General features: G+C 52.3%; 5 protein-coding genes across 5 annotated transcripts; 3 read left to right on the top strand and 2 right to left on the bottom strand.

Annotated features, from left to right (window-relative positions):
* Positions 1–172: 172 nt before the first annotated feature.
* BU24DRAFT_397219 (UDP-galactopyranose mutase-like protein) lies at positions 173–2,465 on the bottom strand. Its single transcript, XM_033525340.1, has 5 exons — positions 2,307–2,465; positions 2,161–2,230; positions 2,020–2,100; positions 1,603–1,953; positions 173–1,549 (listed from the first exon to the last, which is right to left on the bottom strand). The coding sequence occupies exons 1-5, from the start codon at positions 2,393–2,395 to the stop codon at positions 539–541; spliced, it is 1,602 nt and encodes a 533-aa protein (XP_033380590.1). The 5' UTR covers positions 2,396–2,465; the 3' UTR covers positions 173–538.
* A 2,282-nt stretch (positions 2,466–4,747) lies between these two features.
* Positions 4,748–6,661, top strand: BU24DRAFT_272904 (TPT-domain-containing protein). The gene is made up of 5 exons (XM_033522609.1): positions 4,748–5,223; positions 5,279–5,346; positions 5,406–5,629; positions 5,686–6,093; positions 6,143–6,661. Exons 1-5 carry the CDS (start codon positions 5,090–5,092, stop codon positions 6,512–6,514), a joined length of 1,206 nt encoding a protein of 401 aa, XP_033380589.1. The 5' UTR covers positions 4,748–5,089; the 3' UTR covers positions 6,515–6,661.
* Positions 6,662–7,255: 594 nt separating this feature from the next.
* BU24DRAFT_443526 (ribosomal protein L18e) lies at positions 7,256–8,378 on the top strand (the record flags this gene model as incomplete). The annotated part of the gene is made up of 6 exons (XM_033530590.1): positions 7,256–7,259; positions 7,312–7,353; positions 7,477–7,539; positions 7,596–7,610; positions 7,665–7,717; positions 7,770–8,378. The coding sequence occupies 6 exons, from the start codon at positions 7,256–7,258 to the stop codon at positions 8,160–8,162; spliced, it is 570 nt and encodes a 189-aa protein (XP_033380588.1). The 3' UTR covers positions 8,163–8,378.
* A 208-nt stretch (positions 8,379–8,586) lies between these two features.
* On the top strand, positions 8,587–10,551 carry BU24DRAFT_397210 (phosphoribosylaminoimidazole carboxylase). The gene has a single exon (XM_033525339.1). The coding sequence runs from the start codon at positions 8,650–8,652 to the stop codon at positions 10,354–10,356; it is 1,707 nt and encodes a 568-aa protein (XP_033380587.1). The 5' UTR covers positions 8,587–8,649; the 3' UTR covers positions 10,357–10,551.
* On the bottom strand, positions 10,551–12,316 carry BU24DRAFT_397207 (DnaJ protein-like protein). The gene is made up of 3 exons (XM_033525338.1): positions 12,058–12,316; positions 11,896–11,984; positions 10,551–11,814 (listed from the first exon to the last, which is right to left on the bottom strand). The coding sequence occupies exons 1-3, from the start codon at positions 12,127–12,129 to the stop codon at positions 10,722–10,724; spliced, it is 1,254 nt and encodes a 417-aa protein (XP_033380586.1). The 5' UTR covers positions 12,130–12,316; the 3' UTR covers positions 10,551–10,721.
* Between the last annotated feature and the right edge of the window lie 30 nt (positions 12,317–12,346).

Below are 12,346 nucleotides of genomic sequence, written 5' to 3'. Positions count from 1 at the left end.
GTTGCTTTGGAGGGAGAGATAGGGGATGGGGATGGGGATCAGTTGTATACATGGATTATATGTACGCGTAGAGACAGACATAGACAGACATAGACAGACACACATCCAAATGCAGTTCAGTTCCGCACGCAGAGACGACAAAGGTATGACAAAACACGCTTTGAATTGTAGCGAAGAATCATCTAACTATCTATCTACTATCTATGATGCTACCACCTCCCTCCTCCCCTTTCAGCCCACCCCCTCCTCTTCCTCTTCCTCTTCCCATCGTGCATCCTGATGTCGTAAACGTGTACAACGTTTGTGGTATCCCGTACTATACTTAAAATAACCGTCATAAAAAACCCTTATGTTTATGTTTTATCCACCTGGCATCATCAACAAAGTGTGTTTCCCAAAATGCTTCCCAAGACATGTTTCTACTCTACTCTTTCATCAAGGCGTTCTAAAAAGGATGTGCGATGTAATGCCATGCCATGCCTGCCTGCCTTTCCCTCCCCCGTGTTTCCCCCTCTTGCGTCTAAGATCTCTAGCTGGCTTAGTTCTTAGCCTGGGAGAAGGCCTGGGCACCATCAACGAGACGGCGCTCGGTGTTCTGGCGGCCGTTGACGAAGTCGGGGTAGTTGAGGGTGAGCTCGACGGCGCCGTTGACGATGTTGTCGGCGGCCTCGACACCCAACATGAAGGAGTGGTCCTGGTTGCCGACCTCGTATCGCCAGGAGCCGAAGCGGCCGCGAGACCAGATGTCCTTGGCCTGCAAGGCGGGGAGGAGCTCCTTGAGGACGCCCTCGCGCTCCAGGGATGGGGTGGGGTAGCCGTGGTCGAAGCGGCGGTGGTAGGTGGAGACGATCTCGTCGTCGGGCTTGATCATCTCGGTGTTGATGAGACCCTGGATGGAGTCGCGGAGGAGGTTCTTCTGGTCGACGGGCTTCTTGCTGGACTCGGAGACTTCCAACATGATGGACCAGTAGGGGCCTTCCTTGGGCTCGGAGGAGCTGGGCTTGGAGCCATCGGCAAGCTGCTGGGTGGCGAGCTTGACGTCCTTTTGAGGCTGGTTGTAGGGAGAGTAGTTGGAGAAGATGGTGGCGCGGTAGAAGGGGCAGTTGTCCTCGGGGAAGTAGAGCCAGCACTTGTCGCCAATGCGCTCCGGGCGCTCTCCTCGGATTCCAATACCGATGACGTGTGTGGAGGAGTAGAAGAGACCCTTGCTGAGGTTGATCAACTGCTTGTCTCCCATGGACTCGACGAGAGCGTCGACGGCCATTGTGTTGACGAGCTTGTTGTAGTTGACAACAGTTCCGTCCTTGAGGGTCACACGCTTGCTGTCAGCGTCGACCTTGGTAACTGTGCCGTTCTCGCCGAAACGCTTCTTGGAGTCAGGAAGGGTCTTTGCGACGGCGATCCAGATGCCACCGGTACCGTCGCGGGCAGGGAAACGGAAGGTGGCGTTGGGTCCCCAGTTACCGGCGGTCTTGTTGAGGATAACGTTCGTGGTGACGCGCTTGACGTCGGGGGCAGCGACACGCTCGCCGAGCCATGCGCATTGCATCTGATTGCCATGTGAGCCAAAGTAACTCGATTGTATGGAGAATTGCAACTTACGTCGGTGGTCGGGACGGCCCAGACCTTATAGTTGTATGGCCTCATGAAAAGGTCGGCAACACCAGTTCCCATCATTCGGATGATCCACTCGTCGAAGTCCTTGGGCTTTGTGTTGGACACACGCGCCTCAAGCGCGGCATCAATCATGCCGTCAATGCACTTGACCTGGTCCTCCTTGGGCAACATGGAGATGTTGTTCTGGAATGGGTAAGGGACCCAGAGGTTCTTGCAGCGGACGTAGGAGATACGCTGGTGGGTGTACCAGTCGTCCTCGTTGGGGAGGGCCTCGTCAATGCAGTCGTCGAAGTACTTGTAGTGGGAGAAGATGACATGGCCACCGACATCGTAGAGCTACACGGCAAATTAGATTATGGACTCGAAAAGTTGAGGAGTTCGACTTGAATGGGCATGACTTACGAAGCCTTCTGGGGTAACATCTGTCGAAGCCAAACCACCAGGGATCTCGTTCGAGTCCACGATCAACCATGAGGGGCCATTCTATTGCCGTTATTAGCTTCCGAACAAACGATTCTAGGGTGTAAAACGAGGTCGACATACGATCTGGTTGAGCCTCTTCGCAGCACCGAGACCAGTAGGACCGGCACCGATGACGAGAACGTCGACGTTACTGGAGTTGAGGTTAGCTCAAGCTTTTGGTGACAGCAAAGAAGAGATGCGGCAGGCGGTGAAGAGGCGAAACTCACATTTCTTCCTTGGCAGAACCCATTGTCCCCTGTAAGAGCTCTTGAAAACTCGGAACTCTCTTAAGTGTCTGGCGAGCGTAATTGAGCATGTACTCGACTCGTCGAGAAGCGTCAATGAGGGGTGTGTTGGAGGTGGGAGCGGTTTATGAGGCGGTGGGGGAGGGTTGCTGGGGCATTGCTGGTTATGATATTTATCAGGCCGAAAACGCTAGCGCCCGCTTAGTGTACAGGACATAGGCTATCACACTATCTGCTTGTACAGTTACGAAGTAGGTAACTCCTCCTACGAGTAATAAGTGCAACCCAGACCCGTACTGTGTATGTATGTGTGCCTTGGTATGCTTCAGAGAGTCTCAGACGTGCCATGCTATGCCAGACCAGCACATGAATACGAGGAGAGCATTGATTATCGGAGTAAATCGTTTTTTTCCCTCTCTCTCTGATACCCCATCCCACCTGTGCTGAGTCTTGACACACATCCAAACCTAGATACATCCCCGCCAACCAACAGTTTACAAACACACAACCACTATTACGGGACACTGCTTCTGCTGTTTCCGCTTTCATTGATGCCAGCGGTTGCCTCGCCTAATCCATGAAAAGGGGCATAAGGGGAGAGGGACTACATTACACCAGGCAAATATTATTACTCCGTACAATGTCTGCTACAATGTATAGTTACAAGTACCAACCACATACGAACGGGTACAGATGCAGCGTGGCTACTTTGATTGGCAACGGTATCCTTTTTTTCTCTCTTCTGTCTGTGCCATCCGTTGCCGTGACTCGGTGCTCCTTGTGGCGATCCGCATCGAAAGAGGAGATCGGACTTTATCAAAAAGTTAGGTTGGACTCTTCACCAAGTTACTTTAGTATGCTCTGGGCAAGCAAGATTGCAAGAGGCGGTCGGACATGGCCATTAAGTTATTTTCTCATCAGTCTAGGGACCGAGATAATGATCCATTGTTGCATTTACGATGTGAAAAATAAGTAAAGCAGCCGGGGAGGCGACCCCTTTTGGTGTCAACCCCTAACGGTAAATGGCCTGGAGATCCCATCCATCCCCAGGACATCACCTCTAGCATCCTCAACAGTAGGGCGCCACCCTCAATCTCTTTTCTACAGTAAGCAATCTTGACACGGCCAAAGTGCGACGAAAGAGGCCACGATAACCGCCGAATCGCCTGTTCGGTGGAGCGTAGGGCAATCCTGATATTTGCGAAACGAACCATGTTAATGCTTTGCTTGCTTGTGTGCGTGCTTGTGTTCACGACCATCCCATCCCATTCCCCTCGCGGGCGGTGTCTCCGCCCGTGCCAGTGCCAGAGCCAGAGGGGAAGGGGGAAAAAACTGCTCCAGGGAAGCTATTTTAGGGTTGGTGCCGTAGTGCATAAAATCCTCCGCTAATCTGAAGGTTGCCCTTATTCTTGCAAGTTTTGCGGGCCAGGTTACGCGTAATCCAACTGTCCTCATCTTTTGCGACCCACGCCGTCGAGGCTGATCTGTTTCATACTGGTTCTGACCTGCGCCGTCCCGAATTCTCGTTCAGAGGCTGCTGTCTAACAATCTCTCTATCCGAGAATCACAGCGCCGCCTTGGACTGTTGCCGGCCCCCCCCTCTTTTTTCTCCAAACGCTTTCCGATAGGCCTGACCTATAGCGAGAGAGACATGCATAATAGAATCGCTAGCATCGGCCTGTCACTTGCCCCAGATGAAGTAGAGATGTATTTGGTATGCAGATGCAAACGTTGTTCTAAGCAGACGCAGTACCCTGCATCATCCTCACCGTCATCATCGTCCACAATTAGTTAAGATAACAGATAGGTCAGGAACAGCAGACCGTTGAGACGCGACGGGCGTGACGTTGGGCCATCCCGCGGGAAAGATGGTTGTAGTCGCTCGTTGTTGCAGTCGTAGTAACAGTCGTAGTAGTATTCCAATCATCTCACCAACCACAGAAGATTGCTGCACATTCCCGTCCACAAAGGCCGGATCCATCTGTCACCACGAGCAACGAGGACGAACATCCTTGCAATCGGACGCTGTCGTCATGTACGGAAGTAGTAGTAGCGTAGTTTCTAGTCGGTCGTTTTCGTAGATGATAATTTACTTTTGTAGGATGAGCAGAGTTGAAATAATTAGGGGAGGAAAGTACAAGTAGAGAATGGTGAGTGGATGGTTGAGGTTGTGAGCGATCCACCACACCAAAGACCAAACTAGGAACTCCCTAGGGATTCATCCACCCTCCACTCCTCTTGAATTCTCCTAGTTAGTACGGAATACCTGTTACTACTCATCATCCTCATCCATTCTCCTCCTATTACGAGTGTCCATCTTCTGCCATCTGGCCTGGGCGTTGCCAACCAGCTTTGCCTCCCACCGCCCGCGTACCAACCCCTGTCGCTAATTTAAGCGTCGTCCTGTGCGGTCTTGGTTGACCTTTTTGTCTGAACCCTTCCGCTCTCTCTACTTCATCTCTTCAACCCGCAACTTTCTGTCCCACGACACACCCACCTCCTTGTGCGCCGCTCGTAACTACACTTGTTTGTCCGCCGCCGTTGCTGCTGGAACTTCTTGTGTATTACACGTTGCTTGTTCCATCTTCGAAGGATCCATTGTCACGGCGAGGCGCACTTCATCAGCCGCGCGCAGCATCACAGCCAGCGCCCCTTAGATCCTCGTTTCCTCTCCTTCTTTTCCCCTCTCTGCGAGTCAATCCACAACGTTCATTTAGACTTCCTCCCCGCCCATCGGCAGCAAAGGCACATATTCACCACTCATCATGTCTGACGAAAAGGTCCGGTCCTCAGTGGACAATGCCCGCGATCCCGCACAGCCAGTTCTCCCCACCGTGAACCCCAACCTCGAGAAGCAGAGTGCCCCAGAGGCAACCTTCCATCCCGCCGTCTATATCGCGTACGTTACCTATGTCCAGCATGTCCAGATGCAAACCAGACTGACTTGGGTGTAGAACATGGATCGGCCTCAGTTCCAGCGTCATCGTCTTCAACAAATGGATATTAGATACGAAGGGTTTCAGTACGTTCAAAACTTGCAATAACGCAACTTCGAAGAAAGGGACTAATTGAGACTTCCAGAGTACCCCATTTTCCTTACGACATGGCATTTGACTTTCGCAACCTTGATGACCCAATTCCTCGCCCGCTTCACCACCATCCTCGACTCCCGTAAAAAGGTTCCCATGACTGGACGTGTCTACCTGCGAGCCATTGTACCTATCGGCATCTTCTTCAGTCTTTCTCTGATCTGCGGTAACCAAACATATCTGTACTTGAGTGTAGCATTCATCCAGATGCTGAAGGTATGTGCAATCAAAGCACCACGAAGACTCATTGAATTTGGCGCTGACTTTCCCAGGCCACCACCCCTGTTGCTGTTCTCCTCGCGACCTGGAGTCTCGGCGTTGCACCACCAAACATGAAGACTCTCGGAAACGTTTCCTTCATCGTTATCGGTGTTGTCATTGCTTCCCTCGGCGAGATCAAGTTTGTCATGGTCGGTTTCCTCTTCCAGTGCGGTGGCATCATCTTCGAGGCCGTCCGTTTGGTCATGGTCCAGCGTCTCCTGAGCTCTGCCGAGTTCAAGATGGACCCTCTGGTTTCCCTCTACTACTATGCCCCCGCCTGTGCTGTCATGAACGGTATCATCTGCTTGTTCACTGAATTCTCCCGCCTGTCCATGGATGACATCTACAGAGTTGGCTCCTTCACCCTGGTTGCCAACGCTCTTGTTGCGTTCCTCCTCAACGTCTCTGTCGTTTTCCTCGTAAGTTAATCACTACTTCGCCTGGTGATCTGTGCTAACCAGAAACTAGATCGGCAAAACCTCTTCCCTCGTTCTCACTCTCTCTGGTGTCCTCAAGGACATTCTCCTTGTTTTCGCCTCCATGTTCCTTTTCGGCGACCCCGTTACTCTGCTCCAGGCTTTCGGTTACGGCATTGCTTTGGCTGGCTTGATCTTCTACAAGCTCGGTGCTGACAAGATTCGAGAGTACACTGGCCAGGGTGGCATGATGTGGGCTGAATTCGGTGCCACTCGCCCCGCCGCTCGCAAGATCCTCATCTTCGCGGTTCTTCTCGTTACCATGTTCGTTCTTTTGGGTGGTCTTGCCCCTAGGTTCGCCCCCACTGCTACCGACAAGGCCTACAACAGGATCGGTACGATGCTCGGTGAGAAGGGCGCTTGAACGCTTTGCACTAAGATTCAATCATCAATCTGGAGTATGTGCGATGCAGTCATTCTCGGGCCTGTTGCATGCATAGATTCGCAGATCCGCTAGGAGTTTTCGAGTCCATATCAAATGGGGGGTTTTTGGTCCAGTGATTCATGGAGCAGTTCTTGGAGCGGCAATGGTTACCACGTGTTCAGGTGTTTGCAGTATAGACATGGTTTCTTTACCCTGGTGGTTCTACGGGGTTCGTCTACTCTGATTTTCGAGATTCATCTCAGAGACGTGACCTCTTTTCTGTTCGACTTTCTTTTATTCCATTCTGCAATTAGGAGCAATGACAGGGAAACGATGGAAAACTTGCACATTTGAGTGTCTAGATAGAGATGTTTCAGTGTGCATGACACGCTGTACACGGTATATATAAACATAAACTACATAATAGTAATCTGCTCGTGAAAACATATTCGTTCCTATGCTTACAATCTGTGCTAATGTGCTCTGTTGTACATACTTTGTACGGTATCAGATGATCTATGGTTTTTCAAGGCTGTTTTAAAGGGGCACTGTCCTCGCTTACTCAATGTAGCAGGTTCTGCCACAGCTGTCCTTTTTTTCTGCCGAAGGCGGTGGCCAACTGCCAAGCCGCGCTAAGAATTCCGCTTCCCACATTGTCGAAATTCACGAATTGCTTCAACCACCTCGTCAACTAACCCAACAGCAACATCTTCAACACCGTAACTCCGGTCGTCAGTCAAGATGGGTATGGAATATCAGCATCCTAGATATACACTCGAGGCTAACAGAATTGTCAGGTATCGATTTGGACAGGCATCATGTTCGAGACGGGCACCGCAGTATGTGTTTTCTCCCCGCGAGATTCCCCGTCGAGTCGCACCTCACTTGAGGTTGTCGGCGCGCAGCTGTCCCTTTGGATAGCGCATGATTGCATGAATTGCGAAGGCTAACAACTTGTAAAGAGGTCGCTAAGAGCTCCAACCCCTACATCACTCTTTTGGTGAGGCTGTACAAGTTCTTGTCCCGTAAGTGCTCAATCTGATGAAGAAAATTGAGAAAGTCTGCTAATATGCTTCAACAGGCCGTACCGATGCCAGTGAGTTAACCGCCGTCGGATGACTTGTCAGAAACGATTCCTAACGAAAATTAGACTTCAACAAGGTTGTGCTTCGCCGCCTTATGATGTCCAAGATCAACCGCCCTGTTAGTACAACGACATTGAGAACCAGCCCGGATTTCAACTGACCCTTTATAGCCCGTTAGCTTGTCCAAGATCGTCGCCACTGCCGCCAACAAGCAGTCCGGCAAGGAGCACGCTGGCAAGACCATCGTGATCGTTGGAACCGTCACCGACGACAACCGTCTCCTCGAGCTCCCCAAGCTCTCCATCGCCGCTCTCCGCTTCACCGCCGCTGCCCGCGCCCGCGTTGAGAAGGCCGGTGGTGAGGTCCTCACCATTGACGAGCTCGCTCTCCGTGCCCCTACCGGTGCCAACACCCTCCTCCTCCGTGGCCCCAAGAACGCCCGTGAGGCTGTCAAGCATTTCGGCTTCGGTCCCCACTCCCACAAGAAGCCCTACGTCGCCAGCAAGGGCCGCAAGTTCGAGCGTGCCCGTGGTCGCAGACGGTCCCGTGGTTTCAAGGTCTAAGCGACCTTGGTGGAATGGAACGGTTTCTTTGGCTCGTCGGCGCGCGCATGGCGGGTTGGCTTCAATCAAATATGGCGTGCATCATGTCTGGTATGGGCTCCAATATGGGCGCATAAAAATGATACTCAATGTCCAATTATGCAACGGAATTAAAAAGCAAGAGCTCTTCGGAGCCCATGGAATAAAATCCAAGGAACACCATTCTTTCCATTGCAAATGTGACCTTTATGATTGTGAATGAAGAAAAAAGTGATTTCTATGCACTGTGTAGTACAAATGCGGGCAGATCAAAGCATATCTTCTGCGCACTGCTGTTCTCAAATTTGGCAAACTTACGCCATCAGAAAATTTCCCCACGGTCCGATTGACCAACCACAGCACAGCATCCCACTTCGTTCTAATTTTCCCATACTAAACACCTACCCACCACATCTATGACTGTTGATACTTACAACAATCTATAATCTCCAACTATATAAATTTCGCCATGGTCGACACAAGAAAAGTGGGCGTTCTGGGCGGCGGCCAGCTCGGTCGCATGTTGATCGAGGCGGCAAATCGACTCAACATCCAAGTCAACGTCCTCGACGTAGATAAATCGCCCGCAAAGCAAATTTCGTCACATGACGGCCACATTTCCGGATCCTTCAAAGATGCAGCAGCAGTTAAGAAGCTAGCAGAATCATCGGATGTCGTTACCGTGGAAATCGAGCACGTGGATGTGGGCATGCTGGAAGAGGTATCGAGTCAGGTCGCTGTGGAGCCCAGCTGGAAAACGCTCAAGATTATCAAAGACAAATACGCCCAAAAAGGATATCTTGAATCCCACGGAGTCCAGGTTGCTGAAAGTATTGATCTGGAAGGAAAAGGTGTGGAGGGTTTGAAAGAGGTTGGCAGCAAGTTCGGCTACCCGTATATGTTGAAGAGCAAGACTGAGGCGTATGATGGACGAGGAAACTTTGTGGTCAAGAGCGAGGGCGACATTGAGGCTGCACAGAAGGCATTGGGCGACCGACCACTCTACGCCGAACGCTGGGCAGATTTCAGGATGGAGCTTGCCGTCATGGTTGTAAAGACCAAAGACGGAGTCCTGACCTTTCCCACTGTTGAGACCATCCACGAAGACAGCATCTGCAAGCTCACATACGCACCCCCAAGGAACGTATCTCCAGAGATCACAGCAAGGGCTCAAGAACTCGCAAAGAAGGCCATCGGTGCGTTCGAGGGCAAGGGAGTCTTCGGTGTAGAAATGTTCCTGCTCAAGGACGACACTCTCCTCATCAACGAAATCGCACCCCGACCTCACAACTCTGGACACTACACCATCGAAGCATGCCCTCTCTCCCAGTACGACGCCCACCTACGCGCCATCCTCGACCTCCCCATCCCAGAGTCTGGCCTCCGACTCCGCGAACCCGCCATCATGCTCAACATCCTCGGCGGCCAGACCACAGACTCCCACGTGCAAATCGCAAAGAAAGCCCTCGAATCCCCCAACGCCTCCATCCACCTCTACGGCAAAGGCGACGCCCGACCCGGCCGCAAGATGGGACATCTCACCGTGACCGCACCAACCCTCGCCGCCGCCGAAAAGGAAATCCAACCCCTAATCGACGTCGTCGACCAGCAAAAAGGCAAAGCCGTCACACCTAGCCCCGCCTCTTCCTCTCCCGAGCCCCTCGTCGCCGTAATCATAGGCTCCGACTCTGACCTCCCCGTCCTAAAAGCCGGCCTCGACATCCTCACGAAGCTCCAGGTCCCCTTCACGACGCGCATCACGTCCGCGCACCGGACGCCGGACTGGCTGCGCGAGTACAGCAAAGCCGCCGGCACGGCCAACGGCCTCCGCGTCATCATCGGCGCGGCGGGCGGAGCTGCACATCTGCCCGGCATGTGCGCGAGCTGGACGACGCTGCCAGTCATTGGAGTCCCCGTCAAGGCTACGCACCTCGACGGCGTGGATTCGTTGTACTCGATGACGCAGATGCCGAGGGGGGAGCCCGTGGCGACGGTGGGGATCAACAATTCGACGAATGCGGCGCTGTTGGCGGTCAGGATACTGGGGGCCACGGATTTGGAGGTTAGGGAGAGGTTGAGGGTTTGGATGGAGGGGAATGAGAAGGAGGTGTTGAGGAAGGACCAGAAGTTGCTTGAGGAGGGGTATCAGACTTATTTGAAGAGTATGGGGAAGTAGGGGGTTCGTATGTTTTCAAGATGTTATCAAAAGGGGTGGGTAGGGGGTTGTTAAGTTATGATTTAGACGCAATTCAATGATAGAGATGATATAGTTCTTATGGTTGCCGTGTGAAGAGTTTTGGCAGGTGGAGATCGTGATGATTGCCTCGAATTGCACGGGTGTGTTGGTTATGGGACAAGGGCCTTTGGATAGAAATGTTTGAGCATCTATTTACTCTCTATCATCAACCGCTGTTGTATAGCACCAAACTCCTTTCGTTTCTCCTTAAGACAGTCCAGTCGCCATGGGGTATTTCCCTGTCTATCTATCTCCTCCCGTTCGTTACGAAAGCTTGATAATTTACATTGCTAAATCATAGAATTCTATAGCTCATCATGCCCGTCGGGCATCTTGATTGGACCCTCGGGGCGACCCAACTCCTGGTCAAGGTTTTTGCCGCTCTTCTTGCGGTACTTCTCCCAGACACTCCAGAACTCTTTCGCCATGCCTTTGTCCATCTGGTCGGGTAGTATGACGGTGTACTCGATGTGGAGATTTCCGAATGCCTCGTCGACGCCCTCGGGGAGGTATTGGTGCCATACCGGCATGCCTTCGTTCTCAATGATCTCAACGGTATTTGGCTGTACCACTTCCCCACGCTTGCGAGAAAGCTGTACGATGTGACCGTCGAGATGTGTGATGTTGCGAGTCCAGTCGCCCATCCATGCTTCCCGTAGACTGAGCACCTCTCGCCAGAAGAGATCCTGGCCTCGGCGACGGAAGAATGTGCCGTCTGTTCGCTCGTGGTCTGCTCCCCCAAGCTTGGGCTCGGTGGCCGTGAGATGTACCACCAGGTCTCCAGCAACCCAGTCTGGGCTCTCGTCCGCCTCGTTCTCGTAGTTGATTCGTACGCCCTGTGGCATGCCTTTCTCGACATGAAGTTCGTGGGTTTCGGCCTCTCTGACAACTCTCGTCCCGTCGCAGACAGGGCAAGGGTGCTTGATCGTCTTTCCTTTGCCACCGCACGCATCGCACATGGCTTGGACCTGTTGGAACAGGCCCGGTGCAAGTTGCTGTCGCTGAATCCGAACGCCGCGTCCACCGCAGACGTTACATGTCTCGACGTGTCCGTCTTCTGATCCTGAGCCCTCGCACGCAGAGCAGATCGCTTGCTTTTCAACCGTGAATTCTGTCTGCCTGCCGTTGTAGAAGTCTCGGAGGGGAACCGAAACTCGAACCTCCATGTCTGGGCCCTGTCGTTGGCCACCACCATGTCCGAAGTGTCCAGAGCCGCCGAAGAAGCGTGAGAAGAGGTCGAAGGGGTCGTGGTGCTGTGCTGGACGGCCGCCACCGCGTTTGTGTTGTTCGAGGCCGTCGTGGCCGTATTGGTCGTAGATTCGGCGGGTTTCTTCGTCGATCAGAGCGTCGTAGGCTTCGGCTACCTTAACAAACTTATCGTGGGCCGATTCGTCCCCACTGAGAATGGTTAGACCTTGGTGTTTCAAATCTGAAGTTGCAGAGAACTATGTTCGCAATTGGGAATTGGGCTCGACATACGGGTTCTTGTCTGGGTGATACTTCTTGCTCAGTGTCCGGTATGCCTTCTTAATTTCACGCTCGGAAGCATCTTTCTTCAATCCTAGCAACTACACGTTCAAAGACTTAGCACAATGTCACACAGTCAACCTTGAAAGAAAGAAAATTGAAGGCCACACATACCTTATAGAAGTCTTCCGCACCCAATGCCACGAGGGCAAGACATCCCAAAAAGATCAGTAATCGCAGCAACATCTTGCTCGACTATAGTTCGGCGTTCCGAATCGGTGGAGGGAAACGAGCAAGTGAGCGGACGGTGTGAGGCCAATTAATTTCTCGAAATCTTCAAATCATGAAAGCTACATGGAAGTGAAAAAGTAGGATCGACGAGCGAGACCTAAAGGTTTAAGGAACGTTACTCAGGCGGGGCGGCGCATTTATGGGGAACAATAAAGCTGGAGCTTCCATTCGG

The sequence above is a fragment of the Aaosphaeria arxii genome (assembly GCF_010015735.1).
Source record: "Aaosphaeria arxii CBS 175.79 unplaced genomic scaffold BU24scaffold_8, whole genome shotgun sequence".
NCBI classification, from domain to species: Eukaryota; Fungi; Ascomycota; class Dothideomycetes; order Pleosporales; genus Aaosphaeria; species Aaosphaeria arxii.
This window is presented reverse-complemented; position numbering and strand designations above follow the sequence as displayed.

Bases quoted from the DNA above. Each gene is read 5' to 3' on its own strand.
- BU24DRAFT_397219 (XM_033525340.1), bottom strand. From the start codon at position 2,395: ATGCTCAATTACGCTCGCCAGACACTTAAGAGAGTTCCGAGTTTTCAA. The intron at 2,101-2,160 runs GTATGTCGACCT...TAACGGCAATAG, and splicing joins CGAAGAGGCTCAACCAGATC to AATGGCCCCTCATGGTTGAT. The intron at 1,954-2,019 runs GTAAGTCATGCC...TTTGCCGTGTAG, and splicing joins ATGTTACCCCAGAAGGCTTC to CTCTACGATGTCGGTGGCCA.
- BU24DRAFT_272904 (XM_033522609.1), top strand. From the start codon at position 5,090: ATGTCTGACGAAAAGGTCCGGTCCTCAGTGGACAATGCCCGCGATCCC. The intron at 5,347-5,405 runs GTACGTTCAAAA...TGAGACTTCCAG, and splicing joins ATTAGATACGAAGGGTTTCA to AGTACCCCATTTTCCTTACG. The intron at 6,094-6,142 runs GTAAGTTAATCA...ACCAGAAACTAG, and splicing joins ACGTCTCTGTCGTTTTCCTC to ATCGGCAAAACCTCTTCCCT.
- BU24DRAFT_397210 (XM_033525339.1), top strand. From the start codon at position 8,650: ATGGTCGACACAAGAAAAGTGGGCGTTCTGGGCGGCGGCCAGCTCGGT.
- BU24DRAFT_397207 (XM_033525338.1), bottom strand. From the start codon at position 12,129: ATGTTGCTGCGATTACTGATCTTTTTGGGATGTCTTGCCCTCGTGGCA. The intron at 11,985-12,057 runs GTATGTGTGGCC...TTGAACGTGTAG, and splicing joins GTGCGGAAGACTTCTATAAG to TTGCTAGGATTGAAGAAAGA. The intron at 11,815-11,895 runs GTATGTCGAGCC...AACCATTCTCAG, and splicing joins TATCACCCAGACAAGAACCC to TGGGGACGAATCGGCCCACG.